This window comes from Stegodyphus dumicola, chromosome 11 (assembly GCF_044657685.1).
Source record: "Stegodyphus dumicola isolate Sdum_Otavi_A_Nest chromosome 11, ASM4465768v1".
Lineage (NCBI taxonomy): Eukaryota > Metazoa > Arthropoda > Arachnida > Araneae > Eresidae > Stegodyphus > Stegodyphus dumicola.
The window spans coordinates 69,205,121-69,219,919 of NC_140778.1; the positions used below are offsets into that span (position 1 = coordinate 69,205,121).

The 14,799-nt window shown below is 37.2% G+C and overlaps 1 protein-coding gene across 1 annotated transcript in view; it reads left to right on the top strand.

Moving 5' to 3' along the window:
• LOC118190809 (cubilin-like) overlaps positions 1–14,799 on the top strand; it is a 413,937-nt gene that overhangs the window by 101,596 nt on the left and 297,542 nt on the right. The window contains exons 21-22 of the mRNA XM_085826303.1: positions 2,561–4,134; positions 8,271–8,401. Of these exons, the coding sequence (XP_085682429.1) occupies positions 2,561–4,134; positions 8,271–8,401 (1,705 nt within the window). The remainder of the gene's footprint in view (positions 1–2,560; positions 4,135–8,270; positions 8,402–14,799) is intronic.

Sequence of the window (14,799 nt, forward strand, 5' to 3'; positions counted from 1 at the left end):
GTGAGATAATTTTGAAACGACCTTTTATGTAGGGATTATCTGCCTATAAACATTTGAATTATAATTTAACAGAAATTTTCAGATATCCAAAATTTTGTAAAATTGCTAAGAAAACCAGTTAGTACCAGAAATTGATAGATTTTTGTTTCCTAAAATATTAATTCAGAATTTAAGAATAAAAAAAATCTGAAGCTTTCAGATTTTATATTACGCCCAAAGGGGCGTTTATTTAACGTTTTGTTTGTTATCTTTATTTTATCATGTTCTTCGCGCTTGAACCATAAAATTCAATCCAACAGCAATATCGAAAAATATTTAAAAGAGCATATCTCTAGAATTTTCGATACACCGTCTCGCGTGCTGGAGATAAATTTTTTTTTTTTTTTTTCTTCGTACAGTGTTGCCAATGCTCGCTTTGAAATCGTGGAGGTTCTTAATAAAAAACTCATAAATACTTTACCAAATATGAAATAGGAAGTAAAACAAATTCTGAATTTGGGCTTCCAGATGCATATATTCTGTCGGAAACGTACGTAATTCAAAATTGGATGGCTTTAGGTACCTTTGTTTTATCACAATGCGAGAAACAAGCATATATTTATGCAGATTCTTCATTATTTAGTTCCTAATAATAATACTATTTGATGGCAACAATTTCAAAAGTGGTTGGCCCTTTATAGGGAATCGACGCAAAATGCCAAAACGAAATTAATAGCCCTTCTGGGCTAACGCTCTTTTACGGTAGTAATAAATACAAAGTATAGTTTCAAATTGTAACTGGTTGCGCAAAAAGGTTTGTTAAGGTTGCTCTCAATCTTCCAGTGTGTTGTTACACTCACCCTTACTAACCCACGTTTTAAAATCTTTTTAGCTTTATTATTAAGCACCATTTTCTTCACAGTTACGCCATATACAATTCAACAGCAAAACTGCAATAAATTTAAAAGCGAAACAGCAGTGTACGTTTACAATACGCGATGCAGGGTTAAGAGTTGGAACACAATTTTCTATTTTTTCTGGTGCTTACCGGATCAGTTTTCTTACTAAGAGGGCTTTACAAAACTTTTATTTCTCTTTTTATTGTTAAAGTTTTACGTATTATTTTATTTATTAAGCATCACGTTCTGAGCGTTTACGCTACTGAGATTTCGATTCAACAGTACAAACACAAATTCTTTATAAACAAGGTATCTGTAGAATTTCTGATAGACCGTCTCGCGCGTTGGAGACAAGAGTGTTTTATTCCATGCAGCGTTACCACTGCTTTCTATAAAATTTTTGAGTATGTCAAACGAAAATTCATTAATTGTTTACAAAATATGAAATAGATAATAAAATAAATTCGAAATTCAAAATTCGGTCTCCCAGGAGCCGATGCTCGGGTGCAGGACTACGTTATTCAAAATTAATGCGTCTAGGTAATATTGTTTTTTCACAGTGCGAGAAACATACTACATTCATGCAGATTCTTCTCTGTATGGTTTCTTTAAATATAATACAGGGTGTAAAGTACCTGGTAGCAATAATTTCAAATGTGACATGCCGTTTATAGTGATTCAACGCGAAATGCCGTTTGGAAACTAATATCCCATTCGGAACTAACGCCTCTTTTGGGCTAAGAATAACTATTTTATTCAAAATTTACCAAGCATTATGAAAAATTTACAGAAGACTAAATAGAAGTATATGTTGACCATAAAATATGAATTGATGTAACATAATGCTAAAATTTTTGTATGATAAAAATATTTATACAGCTCGTCGTCGCGAAAACATTTAGAAAATTCTTCATATTAACAAATATATTTTTTGAAAACGGTTTTTGAAAAAGTACCAGAAATTTTAACAGTGCTTTTAATTTCATTTCTCTTGCGGTGTGTCCTAATAAGTAGGATTTTGGATTTTTCGGGTTGGATACTAATCTTCCATTGGCTGCACCAGCGTTCAATGGCGGGATCTTATTCTGAAGCTTGGCTATAGATTGATCAAGTCGCCGAGATTTGGAGCTTATTGCTATGTCGTGAGCATACCTGGCGAAGAATGCATTAATGCCATCAATAAAATTTCGAAAGCCGTTGCCATAGAGTATATAAAATATTGGTCCTAAACTAGATCCTTGGGGAATACCCGCCAGGATGTTTTTCGTACTGGATATAGAATTGCCGTGCTTCACAGTAAAGGTACGCTTGTCAATGAAGAAATCGATTAGCAGAATCAGCCGCCAGGGGAAATCCAGTTTTATGAGCTTGTACAGAAGTCCTGGATGCCAAAAATAGACTACTCAAGCTAGATGAGATAATGTGACTTTTGCGATTGAGTTCATCCGAGAAGTCGCACGTGAAGGTTGTCTTAGCACGGCTCTCGGTTTTACCAAGTCAATTTACCAAGTCAAGTCTAGGTTTTACCAAGTCAAGCAAAAACTGTTTTCTTCTACGATCAGTTGTTAGCACATAAAAGGTTGCTCACCGGTCTTAAGTGACCAAAGAGTAGTAAAAAGGCCTTAGTACGATTTTACTGATTCTTTGCATCTATTTTTCCCTGATGACTGAACTGGTTTAAGGACTTGATCAACATGTCACTGGTCAAACTAATTTTCGCTCGATATGCGGAATTAACTTCCAAAGAGAAGGATTTACCTTTGACTGAGGATGAAAGAATTGATCTGGATTTTCTATTAAATCTTCTCCCTAACCTATCGGATAAAGTACGAGCAAGTCTGAACTCTGCACGTGGCTTTGAACTAGGCTTAGCGCAAGTCGGTTCTAACCGGTTAGCGTCTAATGAAATTTATTCCCATCATGCTGATGTCTCCCAACACGATATGCATTGGACTGCTGTTACCAAAAGTACGAAACGTACTCTGAGCGATACTGAATCGGACCCTCCTGAGGTGCAAAACAAATTTGATGTTCTTGCGAACATAGCTGATGATGACTCCGCTCTTACTGTCACACAGTACACGCACAGTACTAGACATGAAGGTGATGTTAGCTTGAAACGAAATCCCAAACCGAAGGCTCCCAAAAGTTTAAAAATCTCGCCTAGTCTGGACATAGGTAGTAAAATTACACAAACACTGAGTTCTGAGTTTGCGGTCAGCAGCCACAATAATGTGGCGCCATCTCGTGAAGGAACTGAGAAACAGGCTGCAGCGAGTAGGTCTGGAACCGAAAACGCAGCGCGACCACTCAGTTATCCAGATGAGGTCACGTGCCCGACTGGGCGAACTGACGCTCATATTCCCCAGGCTGGCGCAACTCAAATAAACACTATGGAGGAGAGACTTAGTGAAAATGTCACTAATGGTGAGAATAACAATAGTATGGACACAGACGCTAGTACGTCTAAGCAAAATACAAGCTCAGATGAAAACATAGAAGCGGAATTTGTGAAAAAGTCACGGATACCACCCATAACTGTTAAAGTAGATTACCCTACTTGGAAAAACATAGCTAGGGCACTTAAACAGAGAAACATTGAGTTTAACTCTAATAAGAATAATAAAGGGATTAAAATTTTCATCAGAAAACCTGAACATTACAGGCAGACTGTTACTTATTTAAAAGACACGAAAGTGGAACATCACTCTTTCACGCTTCCTGAGGATAAAGACATAAAAGTTGTGATAAGAGGTCTTTTAAGAGATACAGATACGGTAGAAATACAAGAGGAGTTAGAGGATTTAGGATACAAAGTTGAATCAGTTAAGCAACTTACGCGCAGAAGAAAAGGGGAGGTTATTAAACTCCCGCTATTTTTAGTTACTCTGCCTAAGAAACCCAAATCCAAAGATATACACAACGAAACTCATTTATGTGACCTAGGAATTAAAGTCGAAAATTATAAAGGTAGATCGGGCACGCTACAATGCTATAGGTGCCAAGGATTTCATCATACGCAAACTGGCTGTAACTATGCACCCAAGTGCGTGAGATGCGGAGAGGGACATTTGTCCTTTGAATGCCCTAATAAAAACTCTGACTTGCCACCATGTTGTGCGAACTGTAAACAATCTCACACCTCGAACTTTAGGGGTTGTGAGATGTTCCCTAAAAAGAAACAGGATAAGCCAAAAGTCTATACTAGTAGGGTTATAGAAAATAAATCATTTGCACAAGCCCTGTCTACTGGTTTGTATGCAGACTCGATCAAGGAAGCAAAAACTGTTTTTGCACACCTGGCCGAGCTTGTATCGGTCATTAAGAGCTCCGGCTTTCTTTTAACACAGCAAATAGGACAAAATGCACCTACTCATAAGGACAAAACTACCATAAATAAAGATCTTAATGGATAGGTACGCCACACAAGGAGATCCCATAAAATTAGCATTCTGGAATGCTCATGCCATTCAGAACAAGTTGACGGAATTTTTAAACTTCCTTAACAACCACAATATTGATATTGCCCTTGTAACAGAGACTTTTGCCACGCCATGCGTGCGTATAAATTTGCCTAATTACCGCACATATAGGTGCGATCGTTTGAGTCACCGTGGTGGTGGGGCCGCAATTTATGTGCGAAACTCGCTACAGTCCTGTTTGATTAGCCAAGACAGAAACGACGGACATGAGATGGTCGCAGTCTCAGTGTACTTACCGCAATATGGTAATTTGAATTTCATTTCATGTTATAATCCGCCCAGGAAACTACTGACGGAAAGTGTTCTTTCCAAACTTCTCTCTGACAATAATAAGTATATCCTAACGGGTGATCTCAACGCAAAGCACTCCGAGTGGGGGTGCCGTAAAACTAACCAAAATGGTAAGGTCCTCTGTGAATTTATAAATAATCACCCAGTTGCCCTGCATGTTACTGAGGAGTATACGTACAGACCACAGAACCCAAGAAATGCAGACCTTCTTGATATTCTTCTGACGAATACTTCAATCCCTATTTATACTGAAGTAAAGCACGAATTGAGCTCTGACCATATACCGGTCATTGCTTACCTAGGCACTACTAAAGAGGCAGAAAATGAAATGATCCGCACGACTGACTGGAATAAGTTCCAGAAGTTTCTCAGTCAGAATCCGCCCATCTTTGATACTCTGAACTCGCGGAAAGATATAGATGATGCAGTTGATACCCTCACTGATTCAATCAATAATGCTATTGAAAATGCATCTAGACACGTGAGAAGAAATAATAACGCTGGCATTCTGCCACAGGAAATTAGAGAGATGATTAAGGAACGGAATAGGATGAGGAAAGCGTGGCACCTTACATGGAGCCCTCACGTTAAAAGAGATATGAACAAATTAAATAAGCATAAGAGAGATGTATGGGAGGAAAAAATTCAGAATCTTAGTCCGAATGATGGCACCCTCTGGACGTTCATGCGTAACTTGAAAAGGCAGCGTACATGCAATAAGCCGATTTATACTGAAAACTCTGTTGCTCTCAATAATAAAGACAAATCGACGGTCCTTGCGGACCATTTAGAAGAGCAGTTCAGACCTAACATGACGCCCATGGACATTAATTTTGTCAATGAGGCATGCTACTTTGTTAGGGATTGGCTTAATGCCCACACCGCTAAGAGGTACATGGCCACTGCTACCCCCAGTGAGATCAAAGAAATCACAAAGAAGCTTAAAGTCAAAAAGGCCCCTGGCATAGACGGTATTAATAATCACGCACTTAGAAATCTGCCCTGCAATGTTGTGACAAAATTCACGAGTATTATCAATGCGTGTCTTAGTCAATGCTATTTTCCCACAAAATGGAAAATCGCAAAAGTTATTTTATTGCCTAAGCCCGGCAAGGATAACACTAAGCCAGATGGGTACAGGCCCATTAGCTTGCTTCCGGGACTAGGAAAGGTCTTTGAGAGATTAATCTACAGCAGATTGAAACACTATATTGAATTACTGCCTCCGGAACAATTTGGTTTCCGGAGAAAGCTTTCAACAACGAAGCAGCTGGTTCGGCTCGTCGAGTTTTGTGGGGATGCGCTTCACAAGAAACAAAATGTCGCCTTACTCATGCTAGACGTGGCGAAGGCATTCGACCGCGTCTGGCATGAGGGGCTTATTTATAAACTTATAAATCTCCCTATGGATAGAGAGCTGATTCAGCTAATTATGTCTTTCATCACTAATAGGAAATTCACTGTGGCTATTGGAAAGGACATCTCCAGTTTACGCACCATGAATGCAGGCGTCCCACAGGGGTCCATTTTAGGGCCCGTCCTGTATTTATTTTATGTTCATGACTTCCCTAGGGCTCACATTGGCAGAAATTACTTTCTTGGGTGCTATGCGGACGATACGGCATTAGCCGTAAAGTCCGCAAACGCACACCATGCAATCAAGAAATTACAGGAGCTTCTACCAGTGGTAGAAAAGTGGTGTACGACTTGGAGAATTGCTATTAATGCCAGCAAGTCGCAATTATTATTGATAAGGAGGAAAAATACACAGTTGACTATTAATAGCAAGCTCTTCTTATTCTCTGAAGAGATTCCTAGAGTTAGTAAGGTGAAATATTTAGGAGTAATGCTAAATGAAAGATTAAAATGGGGAGATCATATAACAGAGGTCAGAAGAAAAATTTTCACTGTTGTAAATAGTCTCATCCCTATATTGGGTAATTATTCTAGCTTAGACCTCAGGAAGAAGAGGCTAATTTATATCACGGCAATTAGGCCATTGATGACTTATGCGTCGCCGGCCTGGTGCACGGCTACCAAGGAGGATATAAAAAGACTTCAAATCATGCAAAACAAAGTCTTAAGGCTTATCACCCATGCTCACTTTTTTGTGAGCAATGCTACACTGCACTGTGACTTGAAACTGGACACTCTAGAAGAGCACCTGAATAAGATCAACAGGAAATTCTTCACGAAAGCTCTGAACTGTGACCATATGAGAAATTTTGATATCTTTACCTACGAAATATTGAATGAGGACGCCAAACTGCGCCCACTTGCGGCCCACCTTATCAGGGACCCGAACTTTCCCACCTAGTGCCCACCTGTAAATAATGTACCCAATGTGTTTATTAGCATTCTTAATTTTGTATCTTACTCATTTATTGTACTTCACATTCTACACTCATTTTATGACTCCCACTTAGTCACGCCTTTACCGGGCCGGTTACTTGCTAGTGAGCTCTTGCGTTGCTGGTCTTCCTATTCTTTATCCGTCTTTCTCCTCCTTACTGCGGACATTATGTGAAGATAGTTCTATGTTATTGTGCCAATCCGGCATAAATTTGATTGAGCCAGATAAACTACTGATCTCAGTGGTTTTCTGGCTATAAGTTATCAGTCAGTCAGTCAGTCCTGGATGCCAGATGCGGTCAAACGCGCTAAGAAAGAATTTCTTTCCAACTCTATTTGCCTCTTGGCTTCGACCACATCTATCAGCAAGCGACGTTAGCGTTGGGAAGAGCCTAACCCTGTTTGTCTGCTGAGCTTTGGGGGTTCCATGAGACTTAAAAATGTTACTAAAATCTTAATTGACATGAATGCACAATTTTCAGCCATTTAGGAATGCCTGGTGATTGTTTGCACCTGCAAAATAATGCAGATCTTTATTGTGCGTGTTTAAAACAAAATGGCTTAATCTATAATCTGCTGATTTCCAGATATTTTGCTAAACACTTCAGCCATGAATGTATGTTTAAACGTTACTGAGCCCTTGATGAAGAATATGTGAATCTAACTGTATACTTTCAGTGTTGTGCAACAAAGAGAGCTGCAATGTGTGAAGTTGCTCGAAAGTGACACTAACACTTCGTTGACTCCAGTTGCTCAGAACAGTATATCCTCAATACACTGTAAAGAAGTGTAACATCATACCTGGATGGTAGCGCCCCCCACCTAAGGTGAGGAAGAACAGATAGATGATACAGAATGGACAGGAATGGCATATTAAGCGATGTCGCTTGATTTACAGATATCAAACATGTGGATTCACTTTCTCATTAACCTGTAATAAGTGTATTCATAAGTATTTATGTCCATGGAGTTTTGAATTAAGTGCTGATGTAGAAATATTGCTTACATGTAGAATTTAAAGACAGAATTACGATTTAACATAGATGAAGTTATTTCGTTTTTGAAGTGCTTTTTTGTTTTATGTACGTAACTTTATCATATCCAGTTTTAATAAGCGCCGCAGCATCAAATACTGTTCTCGTGTGTGCGAAGTTTTCTACGAACGTGCTCTTTTCTCTGTATTATAAGTTCTACTATGATAGAAGATTTACAAAATAAGCTGATATCTGCATTACTAATACTTTTGAGTTTATTACTTTATTTTTAGGTATTGTGGCAACAGAATACCACCAATTCTTACTTCAGTCCATAATACTCTTATAGTGAAATTCGTAACGGATGCGAGCGTAGCTAGAGATGGATTCACTGCCAATTATACATTTTTCGACACCTCTACAGGTAAATATATAAATGCCTCATTTTGAGCAATGGGTATAAATTTATATTACTTTTCATTTTGTTATTGTGCAGTGATTAATTGACTGAACTGCTATATTCATATGGATGATAATATCATACCATTAATGGTTTTGTCGTTAATGCATTAATAACAAATGCATTCGCTATTAATATAAGAATAACATAATGATATAATAAAACAATATAAGAATAATATAACAATATAATAAAATAAGAAATAAAATAAAATTTTAAGAATATAAGAATAAAAATATACGACTAATACAATAATATAAGAATGTAAGAATAATATAAGTTACATATAATAATATAATAATGTTATAATAATATTAGCAGTAACATAAGAATATGAGAATAAATATTAGGAATGGTATAAGAACATAAGAATAATATAAGAAATAATATAAGAATAATATAATAATAATATAAGAATAATATAATAATAATATAAGAATAATATAATAATAATATAATGATAATATAAGAATAGTGTAATAATATAAGATAAGAATGACAGTCATTTTACTAAAATGTAATGGATTCGATTTCCAAGATTTTTAATATTTCTTCAGCGCAGCAAAAATTGGTGAAAATATAAATTTTGTATCACAGTTTTCAGTATAAAAATTCATGGGTATTTTGTACATGCTGTTCTACTATGTGAAAGCTGCATAATTAAATTACCAAATGTGCACTATTCTGAAAGCAAAAGCAAAGTAATATTTTTATTGAATTTTACTGACTGATATTTGTTGCCGTTACTGACGTTATTAAATCTTTCTAAAATTCTTGCTATTACTGATCTTCTGATTTAGCTTTTCCCACTATAAATTCTAAAATTAGGAAAATATGTTATTTTATCGACGTCGGTTTAATGTCGATTAGGTGATACTTAATTAAAATAAATATTTCTATCACAGCTCACTAAATTTTTGTCTTACTGTACGTCCAGAGAGATAGAGTTATTGTACACTGCTGAAATAAATTATGAGAATTTTCATATTTGATCTAAGATCTCCAGAACTACTAGACAGATTGTAATAAAATTTCGTCTGAACATAGGTTGATATAATAGAAACAAAATAAACATTCAACAGTTTATACACACATACTGATGTACAACACTCATGGAAATCTGAAGGTCTGAAACAGTGGTTGCAGAAGGCACAAAAGAAATGGGTTAATAGGGGGTATGGTCCCCTCTTACAGGCCTCGCAGCGTGGCGTTATGTCATACTGGAAATAAGGCAGTTTATCAGCGCCTGTGGCAATCGGTCACACTCATTCAGCAACGATGTTTTCAGTTCCTGGATGGTTCTCGGAGGGGGTTTGCGTGTTGCAGTTGCCCTCCCCAGAGCGTCCCAGACATGCTGTATAGGGTGAAGTCTGAAGGCTGGCTGGCCAATCCTTCCGGCGAATATCTTCACTCTCGAGAAATTCGTCAACTGGAAGAGCTCTATGTGGCATCTCGTTATCGTCCTGTAAGATGAACTCGGGGCCTACTGCACACCGGAAAAGGCGAACATAAGGCTCCAAGACCTCATCCCTATACCGCCTTCCAATCACAGAGCCTCTGTGAAAGATGTGGAGAGGTATGCGGCCATCCACCATGATGCGTGCTCGGACCATTACACCGTTACCTCCATAATTGTTGATTTCGTTGACATTAAAGGGTAGGTAGCGGATCCGTGTCTCTCTTCATATGAAAGTACGATGAGAATCGGTGTTTAGTCTAAAACGGGTCTCGTCGGTTAACAGAACGGTCGCCTATTGCTCCGTACTCCAATCACTATGCTGCCTGCACCATGCTAATTGGACTCTCCTGTCCGTAGACGTGAGCATGACGCAAACAGCCGGCCTTCTGGCAAATAACCCTTTCTCATTCAGTCTTTTGGAAACAGTCACCCTTGTTACACGGGTTCCTGTGGCTGCATAGAGGTCCCGAGAGAGCTGAGAAGCTGTAGCCCCTCTGTTATGCCTCCCTAAAATGGAGAAATAGCGATCTTCTTTGGCCGTCGTGGCTCTTGGACGACCTTGCCCAGGCTTTCTCTCGATGGATCCAGTAGCCTGGAACTGTTTCTATAGGTTAAACACGACGCTGGGCTTTAAATTAAACTCTCTGCATATCTGGACTTGCGAATGGCCTGCCTCTAGCTTTCCCACAATTCACCACCTCATTCCAACATCTACACTTTCGTGGCTTCTCATTTTTACTGTTCCGATGTGAATTTAACCGATTGCTCCCAGATAACACCAAGATATTCGCCGAGATATGTTAGGGAACGCAATTCGTCTTACCCTCCACGCGCTTATAAAGCCTGTTTTTATGCTAGCTCCGCCTACATGCAAGTGTACGCTTACGTATTTGCCGTATAAGATTTGCATTTTTGTCTAGAAGCAGTGATTTTTCCTTCAAATCAGTTTTTTTCATGCAATTCGGTAAAATATAATTACCTCTTAATTTATTTTACCAGTGTATTTCCCATATGCTGTCATTTTAATGAATGAACAGCAGTATTATTTTCACTGGAAAACTGATTTACTAAGATGAATATTTTCCACCGAATTAATGCAAAATACATCGGATGATTCATGGACAAAATAAAAAATGAAAAGTAATTTGTAAGAGTTTATATTTTAGCAATCGCGAAAAGGGATTTGCTAAGGTTCTTTTATGCTCTCATTGAGCTCTCAGAGCACCTGTCTGCCGTTACACTCACTCCTGTTGCCTTTATTATTAAGCACCACTTTCTTTGAACTTATGGTATATAAAATTCAACCGCAAAATTATAAAAAATTTAAAAGCAGCATAACAGCACATGTTTAGAATTCCCGATGCAGTGTTAAGTGTTGGCATGCTTTTCCTCCTTTTTGTCTTTTTAGTCTTTAAATTAGGTTTAATAGTAATGAGGTTTATCATATGATTGTTCCGGTGTTTAGTGAGATGGCTTGGAAAACGTTTCTTCGTTTTAATTATTAACGTTCTGTGTGCTAACTTCATTTATTAAACATCACGTTTTCCACACTTAAGCCACTAAAAATTTCATTCAACAGCAAAATGACAAAATATTTAAAAACAGCATATCTTTAGGATCTCCGATATCTCGCCCGTTGAAATAAAAATGTTTTATTCCGCGCAGAGTTGCCATTGCTCGCACTGAAATCCTTGAGTCTGTTAATAAAAAATTCGTTAAAGTTAAAAAAAAAAAAAAAAATCTGAAATTTTTCAGATTTTAAATTACGTCCAAAGGGGCGTTTTTTTAACGTTTTGAGTGTTACCTTTATTTATTAAATATCATGTTCTTTGCACTTAAACCATAAAATTCAGTTCAAGAGCAATATCGCAAAATAATGTTAAATTAAGCATATCTTTAGAATTTCCGATATACACAGTCTCGCGAGCTGGAGATAAAAGTATTTTTTTTTCTATATAACGTTGCCATTTCTCGCTTTTAAAGCATTGAGTTTGTAAATCAAAAATTCGTTAAAGTTTTACAAAACATAAAATCTATAATAAAACAAATTCCAAATTTGGGATTTCAGATGCCCATATTCGCAGTAGGATTTCGTCATTCAAAATTCGATGGCTGTATGTACCATTGTTTTATCACAATGCGAGAAATAGACAATCATTTATGCAGATTTTTCATTATTTAATTTCTTCAAATATAATGCAGGACTCTAACATTTTGTGGCAACAGTTTGAAAAGTGAACCGACGTTTATCCGTCCGACGCAAAATGCCAAAACGAAACTAATAGTCCTTCGGGATTCAAATCCCTTTGGACTAAAAATGTAAAATTCGAAATTCGGGCTTCCAGGTGCACATGTTCCGGGGGTGGGGAGGAAAACGCTAATGGAAATTTAATGGCTCTAGGTACCATCGTTTCTTCATAATGCGAGAAAGATGCCTACGTACATGATTCTTTATCATTTATTTCTTTAAAGATAATGCAGGGCGATAGTTATTAGAAGCAACAATTTGAAAATTAATTCGCCTTTTATAGTGGTCGACGCAAAATCCTGTTTTGGGACAAGTAGCCCATTTGCGCTGACGCGTTTTCAGTCTAAAAATAGATGTTCCTTAACTTTCACAACCCGCGCGATAAAACGCCAAATTATATAAACTGAAGGAAATCATAATAAGCTTTTTTTTTTTCAGTTTAAACATTTATGTAAAAAAGAATAGTTTCTGTTTCACTTTCGACTTCTACTTGCCGAATTTGATAAACAACTTAATGTTGTAGTAGTCAGTTTTCAGTTTGAATATTGTGCAAAAACGCTGACAATTTTTAATTTACTGAGGAGTGAGGAAAATGCCTTTTCATATTTCTAGGAAAAACTATATTAACTCGCAGTTAAATAGGATTAAATGGCCACGAAATGAAATTACATGTAAATGAAAGTACGAGATGATGCAACTTGAAAATTTGTAATCAATAGTAATAAAAAAAGAGCTTTCGATTTGACAACTGGTTTACTAGTTCCACAGTACCATTCCTCACAGCACTGCGTTTCATGTACTGTTGTGCAAAGAAACTACAGAGGCTGTTTGCACATATTTTAGACGATTTTGGTAAGCGGTAATAAAAAATCGTTTGCTGCAAAAGAAGTAATTGCAATTGTACTACTATGTTTTTAAAAGTCAAAATTATCGTCTGTGGCTTGAAAGTTTTGTTTTTATTCAAAATGGCGAATTTAACAAAGCAGTGGTTCGAAGGTTACATTTACGCTCTTTCCGAAGAGAAATATGCATACTCTGTTATCGAAAAACGATGTGAGAGTCATGGTTTTGTGATATCCAAAGCGTCGATAGGTAATATCATCAACAAGAAAGTCAAATTGGAGCCTCAAGTGGGACAAAAATTCCAAACAATTATCCAAGGAAAAAACGGACGTCTTCGACTATTGCAAAGGTACGTTGTTTAATGTTAAAAGAAAATCCCCCTAGTCAAAGGACAGTTGCAAAATCATTAAAATGCTCAGTGTCCACTGTAAACAAAATGATAAACGTTGATTTAAATCTTAAGAAAGCGAAAAAACGCAATGTGCATCGTCTTCTTCCAAAGCATATCGCTCAACGCAGGACACGCTGAAGAATTCTATATGAGAAACACTTATCCAAAGAATAATGGAAAACAATTGTCACAATAGGTGAAGCATGGGTGTATTTAAATGATTGCAACAAAAAAAGAGCCATTTATTATCATATAAAGGGAGAGAAAAATTTAAGTACATGGTTCAAAGAATCGAAAGAAAGTTTTTCTAAGGGATTCATGATTGTTGCTGGTTTTTCCATTAATGGCAAGTTAAAAATAAAGAGAGTGCAAAAAAATGTCAAGATTAACTCCAAATACTATCAGGAACATATTTTATGCCCAATTTTTCTGAATGAAATACCATCGCTTTACCCACAGTGCCATCAATCTGTGAGACTCGATCAGGACAAAGCTAGCAGTCGCACATCAAAATCCACTGTAACTTTCCTAAAAGAAATGGAACAAAAACTGGTATCAAGGCCATACCCTTCACTGATATCCCTACTAAACCTCTCTATGTGTCATCTATGTATTTTTGTGCTTTCGGAATTTTAAAAACTGCATTATCCAAACGTTGTCCCAAAAACCTAACAGGACTCTGGAAAGCTGTTCGGGAGGAATGGGATAGAATATCTCTTCTGCCACTTCAAAAGGCATTATAATCCTGGAAATTGCGGTATCGAAAGATAGTTCAGAATAAGGGATGTCAAATAGAACATTGAAAACACGAGAATTTTATGTAATTTAGTTTTGTGAATACAATATGCATCGTCAGCCTCTGTAACGTCGCTTAAGTGGTGCTGTAAAGAGCTAAACATGTGTCAAAACATACGATTGACTGGAACAATTTATTGTGAGAGGTTTGTTCGCTATATTTACTTCAGCAACGTAAAGAACGAATAGGTAAGCCTGCGAAAATAGTTGAAGTTGGTGAGAAATTGGTGGTGCGGGGAAAAGCAGCCCTGGCTGGTACATCTACATCAGTTTTGGATATTCGGCTGATTACGCTATGCATGTAGTGAGTGCGTTTTTGTTCAGGTTCCAAATTGGGAAGCAAGTACACTGATATTAACAATTGTAGACCACGGGGTGGAAAGATCGATTGGGAAGCAAGTACACTGATATCAACAATTGTAGACCACGGGGTGAAAAGATCGATAACGTATTCAGATTGTCAAAAATACAAGCCTGTGGAGCAGACTATCTTGAAATGGCTGGTGACAAGCATTTAACAATAAATCACAAATTTTATTTTGTGACTCTATAATTGGTGAGTGCTTTTAAAGTGTGGAAAGATTGTAGGACTCTGTTAAATGGCGAAACAAAAGGCAAAGGTGTAC